Consider the following 21767-nt stretch of genomic DNA (forward strand, 5'->3'; position numbering starts at 1 on the left):
TTGAGAACCATTATTGTCATATGTATAGTAGACCTCCAATACATGTAAAGCAATTGGAATTCAGCTCAGCCTATAGAATTTGCAAGTCAATCGGCCTTGAGATAAGCTTGCCACGTAGCTCAATTTCAAACCATCTGTATCACTGCCTCACAACTATCCAAATCTCTTTAGGAGAGAAACTATGAATATTTGATATTGAAGATTACAATTTTAGTCCATGTTGACAACAACTTATTACCGCCGCCTTTGCACCTAATCCCACATCGAAACTAACCTTTCAATGTAGGTTTTAATCAACTATATAAGGCTATATGCTCTTCCTTCGTTGTACACCAATTTACAGAGTTTGCAAGTCACTAGAAGTACAATGCCAAGATAACTTATTTTTCTTCCCTTTTGCATTTTCTTTGCTTGTTCCTTTTTTATTTTTGGTTTTTTTTGTAGGTCAAGAGTAGTGGGATATGTTCTTGTTTAACAAGGTGATCCATGGGATACTTATTTCCGTCAGAATATAGGAGAGATTACTCTCAAGGTAGCCCGACTATCAGAGAGATTACTCTCAAGGTGACCCGACTATCAGAAAGATTACTCTCAATGTGTCCCGACTATCGGAGAGATTACTCTCGAGACGACCTGATTATCGGGAGAGATTACTCTCAAGATGACCCGACTATCTGAGAGATTACTCTCAAACTGACCCGACTATCGAAAAGATTACTCTCAATGTGGCCCGACTATCGGAGAGATTACTCTCAAGGTGACCTGACTATCGGAGAGATTACTCTCAAGGTGACCTGACTATCGGAGAGATTATATTATGCCCCGCAGTATTACGATGATATATGATCTGCAGTAATATATTACGATGATGTTACCCTCTGCAGCAATATATTACGATGATCTTACGTCCTGCAGTAATATATTACGATGATGTTATACCTTGCAGTATTATATTACGGTGATATCACGCTTCGTAGTATTAAGTTACGACAATGTTGCACCCTGCAGTATTACATTACGGTGATGTTACACTTCGCAATAATAAGTTACAACAATGTTGCACCCTGTAGTATTGTACGTTGAATTTTTTGTAAAGTAATTGACATCAGTCTAAGAAAAAGATTATTCGGGGATTATAAGTGATGAGTAAATTCGTGAAGGTAAGAGGGTAAGTAATATCGAAGAAAATGAATTTTGTCAAAGTTTGACAATTTGGATTAAAATATGGATCAAGTAATAATACCCGATAATTATAAAGTAGTGAACCTCCTAACTTCAGTGCAAATACTTGGTAGCCTCTGAAAAAACTATAATCATCCCATTGAAGATATTGGTTTACCATGGAGGCTTGCCCCCTCTAAGTCATATGAGATCCAAAATTCAATATAAGAATGATATTTCAGCCTGACTTTCAAGTGTTGGTTGAATGAATTACTTCCACAATACTTCATTTGGATAACAATTGGGGCAATATGTATCTTTTGAAATTATGCGATTGAACTCGAAATGAAACTCTAAGTTGCCTACGTACCTCGGTGAAGATGATCAAGTCATACCGCAGTTCAGAATGGATGATTGTTTTTATTTTTTTATATCTTAACTTTTGCCTAAGGTCGCCTTTTTCGAGGTTTTCAACATTGCAAACTTTTTTTAATATCCTATCTTTTGCCTAGGCTTCCTCTTTCAAGATTTTCAACCTAGCAGACTATTTTTTTTATGGGTCGTACACAGTTTAGACTCATGCGGTCCAGGAGTGTAGAAACATGCAGTTTAGGCTCGTGCATTAGGGAGCGTGCAACTTCAAGGATAATACTTCTTTAAAAACTTGCCATTGATAGGTCCGATTCTCATGTCATCTGCATCAACCAGCTTGTAAGCCCCACTTGAATAGCTTCTTGCACGACATATGGCCCATCCCATTTTGAAGTGTTCCATATAAGTTTATGGAAAGTAATAATGGGTCTTCATATGGCAAGAACTTGATATCCTACTTGAAAGGATCTTGGGCGAACTCTTTTATTGAAGGCGCGAGACAATCTATCCTGATAATACTCAAGACTCTATTGAGCTTCCAACCTCTTCTCATCAAGAACCTCCAACTCTGCTAATCGAAGTCGAGCATTTTCTTCATCAGTGATCCCTTATTGAATAGCTAATCGTAATAAAGGTATTTGATGCTCAAGTGGCAATACGGCTTCAACTCCATAAACGAGTGAATAAGGGGTCGCTTGCATTGGCATGCAGTGTGTTCTCTTTATGCCCACATAGCTTCTTTTATACGGTCATGTCAATCTTGTTTAGATTTGGAGACGACTTTCTTTAACAAGTTGCATAGAGTCTTGTTGAATGCCTCAGCTAGACCATTGGCAGCAACATTGTGCATAGAAGAGTTATGTTACTTGAAGCGAAAGAGATCACAAATCTTGTTCATCAACCTATTGTCGAATGGCTTGCCATTATCCGTTATTATGAAACGATGAATGCCACATAGATAAATTATGTTTACTCGAATGAAACTTGAAATATATTCCTTCTTTACTTCCTTAAGAGCATTTTGAGAAGTAGTCAGTTGCAGCCAAGATGTATAAGTGCCCACTAGAGGATTTTGGTTTTGATCCAACAATATCCAATCCCCAAGCGTCAAATGGCCTGGATGCAATAGTCGGGTGCAACACTTCAGGAGGTTGATGAATAAAAATTTTATGAAATTGGCAAGCCTTGCATCTTCGATCGTAGTCCATGCAATCTTTTACCGTTGTCGACCAATAATGTCCCTTCCTTTTTATATGGAAGTGGAGTTTTGATCCAGACTGATGTGATCCACATAGCCAGAATGCGCTTCTTGCAAAGCGTGGAGTGCTTCATCTTCCCCTAAGCATCACAAGAGTACTCCCTCGAATGATCTTCTGTATAGGGTATCTTTGTAGTGAATGAAGTGAGGTGCACGACGATGAATTTCAGTCCTTCTCCTCGGATCTTATAGAAGTATCCCATAGCTTAAGTAGTTGATACTGGGTTGTCACCATTCTTCTTTCCCAGCTTCAGAAATAACAAAAAGAAGTTTGAGTTCATTTTCTTAACCTTCAGACTCATTTGGCGGCGGTACTACCCATTTTTGGTAGACAGTAACTTGCGCTTGATTAGGCAGGGTTAACGATGAAGCTAGGACAACAAAAGCATCAACCTTCTTGTTTTATTTCCTTGGCACATTTTGAATAGTCACGTCACCGACCCGCCCCATTAAATTTTTAGCATAATCATGATATGTGCATAGTTTAAGTTTCTTGACCTCGTAACTACCTAAAAGCTGGTTGATCACCAACTGAGAGTCACCAAAGACTTGCAATTGCAATCGCTTCATTTAGGCAACCATTTCAATCCCAAGTATTAGTGCTTGATACTCAACAACGTTGTTAGAGAAAAATTATATCAACGTAAAAGTGTAGGGCAGAACTTCACCTTGAGAAGTAAAAAATCCTACACCAGCACAAGCTCATCCGCAATGTGCAGCACCATCAAAGTACATTTTCCATGGAGGTTGAACTTCAATGACCGTTGTGTCCTCATCATGTAGTTCGTCAGTTAGCTCAAAATCATCAAGTATAGGGTGATCTGCCAAGAAGTCCTCTACCATTTGTCCTTTTAAAGCCTTTTGAGGGATGTACACAATTTTAAATTGTTGAAACTGGAGGTACCACCTTGCTAGTCGATCACTAAGGTTAGGTTTTGACATCACGAGCTTGATGGGATTTATTTTAGAAACCTAATGAATGAAATGAGCTTGAAAGTAGTGCTTCAACTTTTGGATTGAGAAGCTAGCGCCAAACATAACTTTTCGATTAGCGAATAATTCAGCTCATTTGGTGCATCATCCTGCTCAAGTAGTAAAGGGAGTTTTCTTTACCTTCACTATTTTCTTGGGTCAACAGTGCTTCAACGGACCTTTCTTGTACTGAAATATATAGTATCAGTGACTTTCCAAGTGTAGGGGCTGCCAAAACTGGAGGCTTCATCAAGTAAGTTTTGATACTTTCGAAGGCATTGCTACAAGTTTGGTCCCACTTGAAAGGAATGCCTTTTTCATGAGGCGACTAAATGGTTGGCACCTACCAGCTAAGTTTGAGATGAATCTTCTAAGGTATGCTACCTTTCCTGGTAGACTTTTCTATTCATGAATAACCCGAGGCTCAAGCATTTTCAAAATGGCATCCACTTTGGCTTGATTAATTTCGATCCCTCGATGTCAGACAACGAAACCAAGGAACTTTCCAGAAGTAACTCCAAAGGCACATTTCAATGGATTCATCCTAAGTTGGTATCTCCTGAGCAACTCAAACACCATTCTCAAGTCTTTCAAGTAGTCGCTCTTCTCTCTTGAATTTACCACCAAGTCGTTAACATAGCATTCGACATTCTGGTGGAGAAGATCATCAAAAATATTCTACATAGCCCTTTGGTAAGTATCACAAACATTCTTCAAGCCAAAAGGAATTACCTTGTAGCAATAAATACCCTTAGGTACGAAATGCAGTAAGCTCTTCGTCTTTTGGCGCCATGCGAATTTGGTTATAGCCCGATGAACTGTCCATAAATGACATTGCCTCATACCTAGTAGTAGCATCGATCATCACCTCTAGAATAGGAAGCAGGAATTCATCTTTTGGACACGCATTGTTAAGATCCCTAAAGTAAACGCATACTCGAATCTGGCCATTTTTATTCCTTACAGGGATAATAATTGAAACCCATGTTGGGTATTTAACTTCACGAATAAAGCCAACTTAGATTAGTTTGTTAGCATTGGTTTTAATCAAGGGAACCAAGTCCAGCCTAAAGCGCCTTTGAGCTTATTTAATAGGGCGAGCACCATTCTTGACTGCAGGATGATAGACTGCTACTTTCGGGTCCAAGCCAGGCATTTCTTTGTAACTCCAAGCAAAGACATCTCTGAAATCCTTGAGTAATTCAATATAAGTGCTTTCTTCATCAACATCTAGTAAAGCACTTAGTTAGGTGGGTCTTGGTTCTTCATTTGTGCCAAGGTTAACTTCTTTTAAGGCATCAACTGTTGTCTTCACCCCTTCTTCAAGTTTAGGTAGAGCATCTTTCGTATCTTCATCTTCTTGAGGGTCCCCATCGTCAAAGGATATGTGATAATATGGTGAAACATCCTCCAATTTCTCATCATCCTCCATTAGAGACGAAATACCATTTTCTCCTTGTGTGGTAACATGATACGAAGAACCCACACTTTCTTCGTCTTCATCACGTTCCTTAGTATAGACCAAAGTATATGGATTTACCTTCAATACTTCTTTACATGAAACTACAAGTTTTGTTTGTCGCTTCATTCTAGAAGGACCAAACCTTGGACATCCTTAGAGATCTTCTAGATTCTAGGCGAAATGAGTGTTCTTATGCTTTGATAATTTCTCTGGAACTTATTCCCCTTCTTTAATGGACTCAATCTCTCAAACATGAAAGTCCTCACAATATATTTTCCAAATCGATCAAAGACAGAAGGCTTATTAGAAGTGGATGATTCATTTTCTACAGTGATATAATTGATGCTCACCCTTCTTATGAAGATGCGCACTGGTGACAGTTGCTTGTATCCCAAACCTTCACGTGATTGCCTCGTAGCAGCTTATGATGGGAGTTTCCCTAACTTTGATGGCTCATTTGGATTGTATCCAATTTTTGCAAATAGCCTGTAAGCATTAGGATCAAAACCTTCATCATTCTGCGAAGGATTTTGGGCCACAAACCCTGCAAGTAGCATTGAGGACAACTTTACTACCTCAATTCGTTTGATCGGAATAGTTAAATCTATTAGAATATTGGTTTGGAGTTTCGCTGATTCTCCCTCATCTTTGTTCTTTTTAGGGACATAGCGAAGCGCATGAGTTACTTTCTTGTAGTAAGACACACTGTTTCCTTTATGGGATTTATTTGAGCTAGGGTGCACTTCCTCAGCAACATCTTTGGTTTTGTCGGCAACTACCTCAGCTCTCTTAGCCATGGACTCATCATTCTTGCCATTTGTGACATCATCAACTTTCAGCTCCTTCACAATGCAGTTCTTCATGTAGCACTTTGCATCAGCGAAGTATGACTCAGCCTAGTTGACTGGCACATCATCAGCAACTATCTTCTTCTCGACTTCACCCTCGTAGTACTTCAAATATTGATGGTAGGTAGATGGAACCACTTTATTCTCATGTATCCAAGGCTTTCCAAGCAAGACATTGTATGAAGTCTTTGCATTGATACATGCAACCATGCACTTGATTTCATATCTTTAATATTGATCCCTAACCTGAACACGCATATGGCTCTTTTCCCCACTTGGTTGAATCTTTGAATCATCACACAATTTTTTGAGAGTTTGTTCATGAGAATGACGAGTTCTGTCACAGCGTGAACCGGCATGATGTTCACTAAGGATCCTCCATCAACCAAAATCCGATTTACCCTTTCATCGCGCATATAGCCAACCAGGTACAACGGGTAGTTATGAGTAGTTTCACCTAGTAGAAAATTGTCATTTATGAACATAACTTTTTCTCGTAAGCATTAACTTTTTGAGGAATAGACTTGATGAGCTTTTCTGAAGATGGTGCCAATGGTAGGTCATCACTCTTTTCTTCCCCTTTATCAGCATTACAACTAGAGGCCTCAATACCATCATGGGAAATCTTCATATGGAACCAACTTGGAAAGAACTCCTCCAAGGTCACTGGATGTCGTAGCTTTTGAGGGTGATGCACCTCCACTTCTGCCTTCTTCAAATGCTTAACGGGATTTTATTTTCTTATTATTTTTACTATTATTTTGATTGTTGATTGTTCTATCGATTCTTTACGTGGGCTTCTTTTGTAGCACCTACGACAAGTCACCAACTTCCAACCTTCATCATCATCAGGTTGATCAACTTCAACTTTGTTGTTCTCTAGTAATTCTTCATCTTTACTTTCTTTAAAACTACATAATTCATCTGGACCGAATGAGCCAAAAGTGATAGAGACTTGGTTTGCGCTTGCTTTCTCATCTTCAAACACGATCTTCTTTTCACGAGCCAAGTCCATAACTTTGTCCTTAAAGGACAAAGAATTTCTCCAGAGGGTGGCTCACAAATCGATGGTATTTGCAGTAATTTGGGTCATTTGTTTTCCCAGCTTCATTTGGTCGCTTCATCTCTGGAAGCTTAATGAGATTTAACTCGAGGATTTCTTTAAAAATAGATGGCACATAAAAATCCAGAAATGGGTACTCCTTCTTTTTCATTTCTTTTAGAGTCAACTTTCCACTTGGTTTATCTTGAAAAGAAGTATATTTCATACTCTGCTTCTTGCTTACCTTCGTCGTGAACTTCACAGGTGATGTGTTGAGATTCATAGCTTCTTTGTTTTCAGGCTTGGGTGCAAACTTGCTCCATTTTTGGACTTCTTGCTTGTCATTCCCTTTGCGAGGCTCATAGATAGGCAGCCTTTCGTTTCTAGTGGAGGCCATGCTTAACTCCATGTCATGGGCACGAGTCGCAAGTTCTTCAAATGTGCTAGGCTTGATACCTTGCAAGATGTAGCGGAGTCCCCAATGCATGCCTTGGATCCATATCTCTATGCCAGAAGCTTCACTAAACCTCTCTTTGCAGTTGAGGCTTGCATTCCTCCAACGATTGATAAAGTCGATAATTGGATCACCCTTTCGTTGACGAGTATTTGTAAGTTCTATCATACTCACAGTACGTCTCGTGCTATAAAAGCAATTGAGGAGCTATTGCTATAGTTGATCCCAACTATCAATAGATCCAGCCTCGAGGTCAGTGTACCAGTCAAAAACATTTCCTTTTAGCGAGCGGACAAACTGCTTGACGAGGTAATCTTCATAAGTCCCAGCATTGTTGCACGTCCTACGAAGTGCGCCACATGTTGCTTTGGATTATCTTTACCATCAAACTGTTGAAACTTTGGAGGTTGATAGCCAACAGACATCTTTAACATATCGACCCCTGCAGTGTATGACTTTGCATATGTAAGTGAGGACTTGACAACAACTTCATACTTGTTCTTAATGGTTCTATTAATGAAACTCCTTTAGTTAATCGATTGGAATCATCCCTTCAGATGAGGCGGGATTCCCGTAGCGGATGCTACTTGTCTTGGGGGAGAATTACTCTCTAGAACCTTTGGGAGCTTTCCAGGTGCATGGGTGGATTCTTCTTCGATCAAGATTCCCACCCTGTCTGTTAGCTTATCAATTCTCATGCACTTGGTCATGCCAACGATTGCTTCCGTCAAATTTGCCAAATGCTCTTCCACAGATGAAGTGTTTGTCACTATGGCTTGCATGATTGTAGTGGATGATGTGGAGTAGCATGGATTATCACACAGATTGATTCTCGAATGTCTCACGCTATGCAGAGTAAGTGGGGAAGATTCATCACTTGAAATATCATCATCTTCCTTCATAACAGAGTTTTTGGATCCGGAGAGGTCAAGCAGAGCTGGAGTTTTCTTGATCTTTTCAGCAATATTGCTTCCTCATTCGGATACGTTCATAGAGGATCTTGCTCTTTTTGAGGATGAAGATCCAAAAAACACGGGTTGACGCGGACGATATTTGGAGCGCTTGTTGTCCTAAAGAGCTTGCTTTGCTCCTCGTAACTGGTCCAAAGCTTCCAAAGGTAACATTGAGGATGCTTTCTATATCAGCGTAGAACCTGGAATTAGCAGCCTTGGTGGAAGTTGATCTAGGGTTGATTTTCTTTGAATTCAAAGCCATTTTGACGTTCTTGGTCTTTGGTGATTGAAACATTGAGATGAGAGGTAGAGATTGTCCCACTGGGTGTGCCATATTTGTAGACAATAAATTTCAATGAGATCGAAAAATATTGCAACAATCGTGGTATTTAATTTCAAATAATATGAGTGTACAATATCTATAAATCCTCTGATTCTTCTTTTCAATAGTAAATAAATTCAAAGGCCTTTGAGCTTGATCTTGAATCTATATTTGTTGCCACGAACGATGATCTTGAATTTAACTAGCATGAACTTTGATTTTAACTCGTATTCCTTGAATCTTGATTGTTCTTTGTTCTTGAGCTTGAACTTGATTTCTTGAACTTGAACTTGATTGCTTGAAGCTTGAAACTTGTAGAGGAATTTGCAGCGTTTGATCCACGAGCTCTTTCTTGCTTCTTGTTATAACTTCTGGTGTCTTTTCTGACTTATGAAGACCCATATTTATAGTTGTGGGAGGGAAGAGTTATGATAAGAATAAACTCTTTTCTACTAATCAAATTGAAGTGTGATAAGGCCGCATTTGATTGGACAGAACATGTCACTTGCACACGTGGCGCGATTTCATTGGTCTTTTATTGTGATTTGGCATGTCTTGTCATTATGGCACGTGGCATGATGCTATTGACTCTTCCGTTTGACTTGGCGTTCCACATTATTTATTTGATTTGTGATACCAAACTGGGCCTCTAGAAAGATGGACTATTGGGCCTAATGAAGTGACTCATCATTTGTAGCCCAACTAAATGAACTAGTCCAATGGATTAAGACTTATTTATTTAATTCATATATATTGGACTTATATAATTAATTCAATTATATTAGCCCAATAAATTTATTTGAACTAATATATCTTGAATTTAAAATAAGGTGATTAAAAAAAATTTCGGAAACAGAAGAAACAAAACTGAGATAAAAACAGAAATTAAATTCCTTAACATAATTAATTTTCAAATTCCAATTTTAAAGATAGAAGTTGCAACTAATTTAATTTTAACTCCTAGAAATGACAGTGTTTCTTAGAGTCGATACTTCTTTTCCCTAATAATAAATGATGCACATAAAAGAACTATCACAATAAGTTGATATTAAAAATTGATAAAAAAAAGTATCTTTTTGGATTGAATGTCGCCCCTATTAACCAGGAAGCTTATGGTGAGACACGAATGAGTTCGATTCTTGTTGCCCTCTTCTCATTTCTCTTTAATTTTTCTCTGACCCACAATGCAATTAGAAATTAAAGAAAAATGTAGCCAAGATATATAATTTATTTCATCGAACTTGCATTGAAATTCCTTTGGAAAACGTTTTTTTAGAGGAAACCTTTTGCACACTAGCCTTTTAGAAATATGTCTATTACACATCTTTTTGTTACATGGCACACGCATATGTTATGCATAAAACAGGCGCGGAAGCTAAAAGATTCATGTCAGAAGAGAAAAAAATTCCTGGAAGCATACCTTTAAGTTTTTTCCCCGTTTAAAACTATTTCCTTTTCAAATTAAAGAAAAAAAATATAACCCATGTCTTCTTCTCAAATTTCAAAACCGTTTTGTCCCCCCCCCCCCCCCAATTTCGTCTTCTTTTCCAACACCATCACTGATTTACTTAAAAACATTTCGATAAAATTTAAAAAACACCATTGGAAAAGTTGGAAGCTTTGAGTTTGAGCTCGAATTTGAAATTTATTATAAGGATTTGTGATAGATGGTGTTGAAACTTGTTAAACAATTGTCAAAAACTTGAATGTAAAGTTAGGGAAGAAGGTGTTTATGGCGGAAGGGTTGGTGGTGGTGCGGTGATGGTAGAAAAGATGATGGGGTTGGAAAGATGAAGAGAAGGAGCTCTTCGGTATTTTTCTTTTTTTCTTCTTTGGAAGAGGGGAGGGGGGGGGGATTCTATTATGTTTTTCATCTTAATTTATGACAAGTGTCGGGCACTGATAGGCAGTGGCGGAGGCATGACTTTTGCTAATGGGCTTAAAAAAAAAGTTAAAAAATTAAAAGAGGATGAAAAAAAGTTAAAAAATTAAAAGAGGATGTGGCTAGTAGGAATTGAACTAGCAACCTTACAAAGACTTTGACTCCACTTGACCACTAAGCCAAGCTTTTGATCTATATTAAGGATAGTCAAAATATAAATATGAACAGTGTAATTTTTTGATGAAGGGGTTTTGGGTGAACCCTCTTCCTCCCCCCTAAATCTGCCCCTTCTGGTAGGTACGTGTGATAGCAATCTTTAAGAAGATGTAGTCAAACACCGAAATGGTATATAATAGACACACTTCTAAAAAAAATTGTGTAAAAGATTTTCCGTAGAAAAAGGTGTATCAAAAGAATTTCACTGCAAGGTCTGTAAACTATGTATTTGGAAACTTATCGATACATGTGCAGCTATTTTAGCCAACAAGACTTTTAAATCGATGTTAATATAAAAATGGAATCCTATATATCTACCAAAACTAAACACGCCACATAAATACATCCTATTACCAGTTAACTGAGAAGTAATGTGTTCTTTCATAAATTTTTCAATTTCAGATTTGTTCTCCATTCAGTTCTGAAGTAGTAACTCAGAAGAATATTTACATTAAACTAGTGTTTGGTCATGCGCAAAATCCCATATCAATAAATATTTAAATATTTACGTAAATATTATTAAAAGCTATATTTGAGTTATAAAATAAAAGGCATAAATTTTTTGAAAATGATGAATGTTACTCCCATTAAGCTAATCCAATAAAGGAAAACAAATTAACTCACAAAAGTCCTCGGATGACTTAAGTAACTTTTAGGTTGCCTCCAATTACTGAAATTATTCAATTGTCTTCTTAATTTCTTTTGTGATAAATTAACAGAATATCTATTTAGTGCGTTTTTCACCAAAGATATATCATCAGATGCTTATAACTGATAATTCGAACCTGATCACAATAATATTTATTTATTTTCACATCCTTAAACCATCCGCTGTTTAGTTAAAAGCTACTGCTCAATATGTAACAACAAATAAAAGTAAATAAAAATACGTACATAGCGATGAAAAAGTTGATTGCTTCAATATTTACAATACTTCATCTCACATGGAAATTACTTCGATATTTACAATACTTCGTCTCAGAGGGAAGGAACAAAAACTAGCTAATCAAGCACTAGCTTTCCATGATTAGTGCAATATTTGGGAATATTAGGGGTGTGAGGTCTAAGAAGGCCATACACAAATTGAAAAATCTCATCAACAAAAATAATAATGACTTTGTTGCTATTTTTGAACCCTTTATTAATAGTAACAAGATAGAAGGCTATAAAAGATTTTTGGGTTTTCAACATTGCTTGGCTAATGTCAATGGCCAAATTTGGTGTTATTGGAATGATCAAGTAGCGGAGGTTGCTAATCAAGAATAACAAATTACTCTGAGTATTAATCAGTATGGTAAATTGATGTTACTGCAATTTATGCTTAGTGTACTTTCACATAGTAGAAAGACCTCTAGACAAGTATAGAAGATATAAGTTGTGGTATTCATGGTCCATGGTGTATTGGAGGTGACTTCAACGTTATTATGGATTCTGAAGAGAAGCTTGGGGGGAGACCTCATAGAGCTCACAGAAGTTTAGATTTTATCACTACAATGGATCTTGGGGTCTCATTGATATAGGTTATGTAAGGGTTAAATATACTTGGTGCAATAACAGGAGACCAAGGAAGAGAATAAGGAAACGGCTAGACAGAATTCTTGTTAATAACCAATGGTCACAGAAATTTCAGCACAACTATGTAAGACACTTAGTGACGACAGGTTCTGACCATAGGTTTTTACTCATGAAGTGTCATAGCGAGAAACAAAAAGTGATCAAATATTTTAGATTCCTAAATTTTTGGAAACAATAATCAGATTTTTTAGGTGTGGTACAGAGCTCTTGGAGCATGCAGGTCAGTGGTAATGCAATGTGGAGATTGAAGAGTAAGTTGCAAGCATTGAGCAGGAAACTTAGTCAGTGGCCTAGAGAAAGCATTGGGGACATATATGAAAAATTCAATAGTTGGGAATCTAAGGTACAACAACTGGAAGAGCTAGATCTCCAACAAAATACAGAAGTTAACAAAGAAGAACTGAATAAAGCTCATGTAGAATATGTGAAATGGATGGGATTACAGGAAACTTTGCTCAAACAAAAATCTCAGGTGGTTTCAGGAAGAGGACTATAACAATAGATATCTTTACAGTGTTCTAAGAGATAAAAGAAGAAGATTGCACTTGCACAGAATCAAGAACCATATAAACAGGTGGGTTCAGGGGGACGATACGATTAATAAAGCTGTTGTGAAGCACTTTGAAAATCTTTTCAATCTTCAGGCCACTATTACAGATCATTCACTTCTGAATTGCATTCCTGGAATTATTTCTGTAGAAGATAATGAGCTATTAACATCTATTCCTAGTATCATTGAAGTTAGAGAAGCAATTTTTAAGCTTAATGCTAATAGTGTTGCCGGCCCTGATGATTTTAATGGGGTATTTTTTCAAAATGTTGGGAGATCATCAAGGAGGATATTTTGGACTTTGTTCAGGAGTTCTTCAATGGCAAGAATTTAATCAAGTTTTATTCTCATACATTCTTGGTACTTATACCCAAAGTAGAATCTCCTTCAAACTTTTCGGAATTAAGGCCTGTCAGTCTACAAATTTTACGACTAAGATCATTTCAAAGATCTTGCAGAGGCGGACCCACATGGTATCAAGGGGGTTCAGTTGAACTCGCTTCATCAAAAAATTATACTGCATATATTGATAAATTACATTTAAAAGAGGAAATTTACTACTATAAAAAGAGTTTGAACCCGCTTTAACAAGGAAATCGCTTTACTCTCATGTTCTTTCCTTTGTCATTTTACTATTTCACTTCTTCTATTGTTCTCTTTTTTCTGCAAATAACAAGGAAAACTCTAGATTTATTTATTTCTTATATTTAATGAATTAAATTTTTTGAAGTAAAATTTGTTAAATTAAATATATAATTTTTAAAATAGAATTTAATAATCTTTTATAACCTTTATGAAATATTTTCAGGTTTGTTAAAATTATAGAGTAGCAACTTTAAAAGACTTAATTTTGAGATTGCATTAATAGCAAAAAAGAATAATAAAATGATCAAACCGTACTTGTCATACCCGACACTACTTATGCTATTAGATACGTTCGTCTTTGACTGAACCCGCTTGCGCGAAATCCTGAGTCCGCCACTGATCTTGGCTGAAAGGTTAAACTGTATTCTATCTAAGTTGATATCTAATAATCAAAGTGGCTTTGTGAAGGGTAGATTAATTACTACAAATGTGATGTTAGCTCAAGAAATTATTCAGGGAATTGGCAAAGAGAACAGAGGAGGCAACATCGTCATTAAACTTGACATGGAAAAAGCTTATGATAGAATGTCTTGGACTTTTATATCTTCAGTTCTCAGAAATTTAATTTCGATGATGTATGGGTTGATATCATTTGGAGATTAATATATGATGGGGTTGACATCATATGGAGATTAATATATGATGTCTGTACTCTATTATTGTTAATGGCATTAAAGGGGGTTTCTTTACTTCATCTCAGGGAATCAAGCAAGGAGACTCTTTGTTACCATCCTTATTTATTATTACTGCTTAAGTATTATCTAGGTCACTAAATGGACTACACTCAAATCCTGAATTCACTCCATTTCACATGAACCAGAGAGGACCTCAAGTTAATCACCTGGCATATGTTGATGGTATTGTAATTTTTAGCAGTGGGCACAACAAGTCAGTGAGATTAGTCATGCAACAGATCACCAGATATGAGAAAGCATCTGGGCAAAAGTTAAACAAATGCAAAAGTTTCTTTCTCACTGACCCTAAAGCAAGGGCACACAGAATAAATAGAATGAGAGAAGTCACGGGTTTCATGGAGAAGAACTTTCCCTTTTACTATCTCGGTTGCTCACTATATGTGGGAAGGATGAAACTCTCACATTTTGATAACATGGTTACTAAAATAACTAAAAGATTGAATGGATGGCAAGGAAGGATGCTTACTTGTAGGGGAAGAATGGTCCTCATTAAGAGTGTTTTGCAATCTCTCCCTATTTAAACTCTATCTGGTATGAGTCCTCCTAAAGGTACACTCAAATTGATAGAAACAACTTTTTTCCAAAGTTTTTTTGCGGAACTTCAGGGGATAAATAAAATTATCATTGGAGTGCCTGGAAGAAGTTATGCCTCCCAAAATATGAAGGTGGTGTTGGCATAAGATCAATTGAGGATATTAGCAACACTCTTGCTATGAAAAGATGGTGGAGGTTCAGAACTCACAATTCATTACAGGCTTATTTTATGAGAGCTAAGTACTGCATCAAAGCATACTCTGTAGCTAAACAATAGTCATCTGGGGATTCGTATGCTTGGAAACATATGACACTGATGAGAGATGAAGCGGAGAAGAACCTGATATGAAAAATTAATAAGGACGTGGGATAACTGGACAAAAAAAGGTGCTTGCAAAGTTATTTCTTACCATGGGAATGAGCAAGAAAATTACAATGAAGGAATTCATTATGAATGATCGATGGAACCTAGATAAGCTGAAAAATATACTCAATGATCAAGCTTTTCAACTTATCACAGATATTGATATTGGAGATCAAAATAAAGAGGACTATGCCATATGGAATGCATCTGCAGATGGTCAGTACTCCAACAAGAATGCCTGGCACCTTATTAGGAGCACGAAGCAGAAACATGAAGCTTTAAACAATATGTGGCATAACTGTATTCCTTTCAAACTTTTTTTCTTGGCCTGGAGACTATATTTTGGCAAGCTACCTTTTGATCAAGTTCTAGCAAAGTTTGGGAACCATATTGTTTCTGGATGTAAATGTTGTAACAATCCAGTTGTGGACACTATGCAACATACTTTTATATAAGGTGAGGCTGCTACATACTTGTGGAAGTTCTTTGGAGCTCCATTGGGCATTAGACATGATAGATGGCCTGCCAAAAGAATTTTCAATAATTGGTGGGATGTAAAGCCAAGAAACAATGCGCATAAGCTCATCTTCTATATTGTACCTATAGAAATATGTTGGGAAATATGGAAGAATTGGAGCTGATGTAGATATGGTGAACAGAAAAATTTCTTTATAAGAAAGGTGGAGTATCAGGTTAGCTGGACTATTCAAGCAGCTATATCAATGGCATTCCCTAGTTGTGCAATTACTTGGCCTAGGACATCCTTCTGTGAAGGCTAGAAACATGGAGACCTATAGCTACTTGGAAGCAAGTCATATGGGAGAAACCACCTACTGGTAGAGTTAAAATAAACACTGATGGGAGCTTTAGAAAAGAATCGGGGAAAGCAGGTCTAGGAGGCATTGTGAGAGATGACAAAGGTGACTTGATTATAGCCTTCTCTTTAACTATTAGAGGTAGCTCTAACAATTGTACGGAGGTCATGGCTGCCAAGTTAGGTTTACAATGGTGCTTGCAACAGGGGTATAATAACCTCTATCTGGAGGTAGACTCTCAGATAGTGGCCAATATTCTCATAGCTAAGAAGACCAACAACCTGAAACTACAAAGATTGCTGAAGATATGATACAGATGATGAATCAAACAGAGGTCAACATAGCTCATTGCTACTGGGAAGCCATTCAAGTGGAAGATATGCTAGACAAAAATAGAGTTGCATCTGGTAATAACTCCTATTATTACAATTATTAACAGCTCCCGGGAAATGTTAAGGGGCCTTTTCAATTAGACAAGTGGCAGTTGCCTAGTTTTAGAATTAGGTATGACAAAGCGAATTTCTTTGTTAGTTGAAACTTTTGATTGACAATTATGAAAGGTAGGGTGTATAGTAGTTATCCTCTCAGAAAGACGTACACGAGGTAAGGTCCATGTCCCCCTCCATCGTATGTAAACTATTTTTTGCATATATAGACACGTTAGGGGTCTTGCCAAACCCCCAATACCACAGGTGATAATAGCCTGGGTGATTGGTGATTACGCCCAACTATGCCTTATAAAAAGGACAATGCGGACGTTGCAAATATAACCTGAGTATTCTGTCCAGAGTCGAATCCACAGAGAATTTACCTATCAATCACTATCTTTAGACCTACTAAACTCTTGAGAACCAATTTCCCCAAACGTTTGAATCACAGTTGATGGTGTCTTCAATAACTAAAATTGCAAGTAAATAAACAGCTGTAAACTAAGGATGCTAAGGTTGTAAACAATAATGAGAAAACGCTAAGGTAATGACTTCACCTATTGATGGAATCACTTCTGTATTATGCTTCATACAAATTGACCAACACCTCTCCATCAACCATGAATGCTCATCTTACCATAAATCTCTCCCGAGTAATCACAGTAATATACTCAATGCACTCTCCCGAGATACACTAGCTAGCTCTAATTAACACGGTTCACTTTAGATTGCACTCAAGGCTTCGTTATCCCTAATCCCGCCTTTAAACCCGCAGTTATAGATCCCTCTTATACTTTGGGAGTGGTGTTGTTCAACAATAACCTAAATATGCACTCTCTCCCGAGTTATGCACACTAAATAGGCACAGCTAATTGAGGATCCTGTCAATTAACTACAACATACACAAAGTTGAACAAATAAAGATTGAGACTAGCAATTTGTATTCACATAAACAAGAAGTTCATCCCCCAATAGGTTCCATCAAAACCTTAGACAAAGGATTTAGCTACTCATAACTATGGGTAAATAAACTAAAACAATATTCATCATAAAACTTGCAAGAAAAATAAAGAGACGAAGAAACCAAGATGTTTTGGGTGATCTCTCACACTTGTTCTTCTTGCCAAAATACTCTCTAAAACAATACATGCCTCTCTTGGGCAGAGTCTAGTATTTAAAATAGGGTTTTGGGCTAAAAATCCCGTATTTTGCACTTTAGTCCCTAAAGTTCTCCGCCTCCGCCGCGGTTATGCCGCGGTCGCGGTCAAACCGCGGCCAAACATGTTCTCTGATTCTCACTTTGTCTGCAGCCATATTCTACCGCGGTTCTGCCGCGGTCGCGGTGGAACCGCAGTAGTCCTCTTTCAGTTCTGACTTGAGTTGTTTCGCGTGGTTTACTTGACGGAATTTTTATGATCGGCCTCTTTTTCTCCATATTTGATCCCAAAAGTACTCTATAGCCTTCTCTGGTCATATAAAACCTGCAAAGCTTGAAAAACACTACTAAGAGCATTTTGTTATCACTTTTATCATCCAAACTATACAAGAAGGTGGTTATTTAGGGCCTAATTATAGTTAAATTCACCGATTATCGACACCCCACACTTAAACCTTTGCTCGTCCTCGAGCAAGTTAAACCACACTTCTAGGCCTAATCGTTCGATGCATTACCCACTTTACGAAGGAACAACCTAAGCAGTGCAACAGTCACGCCTCAGATGAAGACTCTAACACCATGACACACTCATGCTCACTCTAGTTACTCTAACAAAGGTAAAAACTCACTTTTTCTTCTTGAGTCACATGCCCTCACATCATAATTCTGAGAGAAGTTCCACACACATAAAATTCAAGCAACAAGGAACCAAAGATAGGAAGAATTCACTCATTCTCAGCAAAGAACATTCACATGCCACACAGACACACCATAAGCTTTCCCCTAGTGTAGTACTCTACTAATCGAGCTATTCAGTCAAAGATCAAGAGGTCTTTATTTGGTTGTAATGTAGGCTAAGGGACGGGTAGGATATATTTGGATATAGTGACTAACCTCCCTAAGCACTTTTACTACACACTTCCTTTTATTTAAATTTCCATGCTTAGCCCACTCGTTCTTCCACATTTTAGTTCATAGGGACCCCCACTTTTCTTTAGGTGCAACTGCTTTTTTTTTTTTTTTTTGATCTCTCTTACAAATTTATTGCACCATTCAAGTATTTCTTTCCTGATTCCCCTTTTTCCTACTTCCTTACCACCCCACACTTTGACTTTTGTATGTTCTTTAGTAATTCAAGTGCTTCTAGGAGGTACAAGTTCAAACAGTCAAACTATTCAAACACAGGGATATAGGTCATTATAGTGTTATCAAAGAACAAGCTTCAGGCTCAAAGGGGTTAACTATGGCAATATATATAGGTGGATTCACAAATATACAGGCTACACAAAGAAATGCCTCAATCATCTCTAAAACCAAACAGCTTCTATTTCGCTTTGCAAACACACAGGGCAAGTTCTAGGTATCACATGCAAGCATAGAATACCAGTAATAGCTCACACACACTTGGCATGTAACTCATTCCAAATCAGTTTATCAACACACTCATACGAGCGTTCAAGCAAGACAGGATGTGCAAAATTAAGGCATAGATTTATGAGTCTACAAACGAGCCTAGACGTCGTACCCTCATGTTCGTTTTTGTTATTCTCAGGTGTGTACATCGAGGGTTGCATTCTAGCCTTCACCCATTTTGGTCCTAAAACTACAAACGAAAAATCTACCTAACCCGGTTCAAGAAAATCCCTTGGAAAAGAACCGTGGTCAACAGAAAAACCAAGGAAAATTACTACACTACCTAAAAAAAAAGATAAAAAAAGATAAAAAATAAAGAAACCACATGGACTACTTCCCTCGAGAGTACTATCCAAGTGGTCCGTCCTCAGGAAGAGTCCTCTACAATTTTTTTTATTTATTTATTTTATATATTTTTTAAAATCCGACTTTGACCCTCAAGAGACCCGTCGACAAGTGTCCGTCGTTGGGCCAAGTCAGTTACTTCTATTGTGAGTACAGTCAATTATACACAACAAGACCAATCAAATACTACAACATACACCATGTCTATATACACTACAATACATTACCCGAGCAAGTCTCCCACCCCACACTTAAAAATTATGGCATGTCCCCATGTCATATAAAAAATAATGAGCAGAAAGGTAAGAAGACTTCCATGAGCCTCAATCAGAGTCGAAGACAGTGATGGGGTCCACATGGAAAGCTCTCCCCAAAGCACGGAACCAGGACATGAACCGGCTCTCAAACCTGGCTTGCCGCTGAGACATGACATCCATACGCGTGTGTAGGCCCTCCACCGAGGTGCGAAGATCCGCGACCCCATCCTCCATAGTACGCAATATAGGCTGGGTGGACTGTGATCTGGATAAGCCTGCCCCAGCATGGGGGCGCCGAGAGGGTCCGGCAGTGTCATAGGATCTCTTGGATGGTGCCATGGGAACCGGGTAATCATCCTCATCATCGATCTGAATGGTGGTGCGGGTACTCCTGCCCACTCTGATGCCCGAAGCTCTGAAAGCTGCTTTAGGGGGCAACTCTCCATCAGTAGTATGGGTGGGGACATTCTTCAGTAGGCACAATGTAGTCACCAGGGAGGGGAAGTAGAATCCCTTTGACCTCAGCGGGGACCGTATGATCATTTCATCACCAATAAGTCTTGCCGCATCAAAATCTTTCTTTGTGACGAAGCACCACGTCAAGAGGGCTCTTTGGAAGTTCACGTCAGTCGTGTTTCCTGAGGGTAAGAACCGGCTGCAAATGACAGTGAGCCAACACTTAGCCAAATGGGTGAATGAATTGGAGTTCAGGGTGATATGATCACGTATCCAGATTGGTTGCCCCTTTGTGCAGAGTGCATCAGTCATAATATCCCAAGTGACTCCTGGTGCATCCTGGTAATAGTCAACGTCACCAGTAAACCGGGGCAGCCGCAACACCTGTTGAATAGTTTCAACTGAGGCATCTACCAATTTGCCCCGCATAGTCACCTCCCGCAACGTATGTGATGGGCAGTTCGCGTAGAACTCTCTTACAAGCATCCTGTTCACCGTTTCAGGTTCATCAAATAAGAACTCCATTTCCCTCCGCCGGATTTCCTCATACATCTCCTCCTTTTCTGCACGGAGGGCCGCCCTGTCAATCGGAATCTCAGGGATGAAGCTCTTTGAGGCCTTGGCATGAAAGTCGTCCTCTGCCAATTCTGATTCGAACCTTAAGACATCATATGTAGGTTGTTGGGACGTGCCTGCCGATCTCTTTTGCTTCTTACGAGCCATATGACTTGATGAAGGTTTGAAGGGGTGGGTGGTGGTGAGGGGAGGTGTGGAAAAGATAACAATGGCTGTTTTTGGGAGTGAGGGAGGGATTTGAGAGAGAGAGAAGAGAGGATTTGGGTTTTTTTTGGGGGGGAGTCATTTTGTTTCTGAATAGGGAGTGAGAATAATTGTTTTGGGGTGGGTGAAGGATTAGGTGAATTAGAAAAAGGGGGGTGAATTAAATTTTTTTTTTGCATACCTGGGCCCGACGGGGTCTGCCGCGGTTCTGTCACATATTAAAAATGGGGGGGGGGAGATGAATTAAAAATTTATTTTTTTGCATACCTGGGCCTGAATAGGTAGCGGTGGAACCGCGGTCTGGGCAGTTGTCTGATTTTATTTAATTTTTTTATATAATGTGTTACACTTACAACAATTTCGTGGGTTGCCTCCCATGCAGCGCCTGATTTAACATCCCGACACGATGCAGGATGAGCGCATTTAAGGCTCGCTCGACCTCAGTGGGTCAGTCAGGTGCAGCTCAGACACTTCCTTTCTCTCGCTCATGCCCACATATGGCTTCAATCTCTGACCATTGACTCTGAATGTATGAGAGTCATTCTCTGTGGCAATCTCAACAGCTCCTGAAGGGAAAACTTCAACTACTCGAAATGGTCCAGACCATCGTGACTTAAGTTTACCTGGGAACAGACGTAGTCTTGAGTTGTATAGCAATACCATGTCCCCGGGTTTGAAATTTCTCTCAACAATGTTCTGGTCGTGCAGCCTCTTCATTCTCTCCTTGTAAAATTTTGCGCTCTCAAAAGCAAGATATCTGAACTCCTCGAGCTCATGCAATTCAGTGACTCTTGACATGCCCGCAGCTTCCA

The 21767-nt window shown here is 38.5% G+C and overlaps 1 protein-coding gene across 1 annotated transcript; it reads left to right on the forward strand.

Annotated features, from left to right (window-relative positions):
* Positions 1-12553: 12553 nt before the first annotated feature.
* Positions 12554-14928, forward strand: LOC138868478 (uncharacterized). Its single transcript, XM_070146033.1, has 5 exons — positions 12554-12581; positions 12700-12989; positions 13162-13320; positions 14121-14287; positions 14478-14928. The coding sequence occupies exons 1-5, from the start codon at positions 12554-12556 to the stop codon at positions 14926-14928; spliced, it is 1095 nt and encodes a 364-aa protein (XP_070002134.1).
* The last annotated feature ends 6839 nt before the right edge of the window (positions 14929-21767 follow it).

Source organism: Nicotiana sylvestris, chromosome 5 (assembly GCF_000393655.2).
Source record: "Nicotiana sylvestris chromosome 5, ASM39365v2, whole genome shotgun sequence".
Taxonomy (NCBI): domain Eukaryota; kingdom Viridiplantae; phylum Streptophyta; class Magnoliopsida; order Solanales; family Solanaceae; genus Nicotiana; species Nicotiana sylvestris.

Excerpts from the sequence above, each read along its gene's own strand:
- LOC138868478 (XM_070146033.1), top strand. The coding sequence starts at position 12,554 with ATGGTCACAGAAATTTCAGCACAACTAT. Across the intron at positions 12,582-12,699 it reads AGAAATTTCAGCACAACTAT|ATTTTTTAGGTGTGGTACAG; the intron begins GTAAGACACTTA and ends AACAATAATCAG. Across the intron at positions 14,288-14,477 it reads AGAAATTTAATTTCGATGAT|GTCACTAAATGGACTACACT; the intron begins GTATGGGTTGAT and ends AGTATTATCTAG.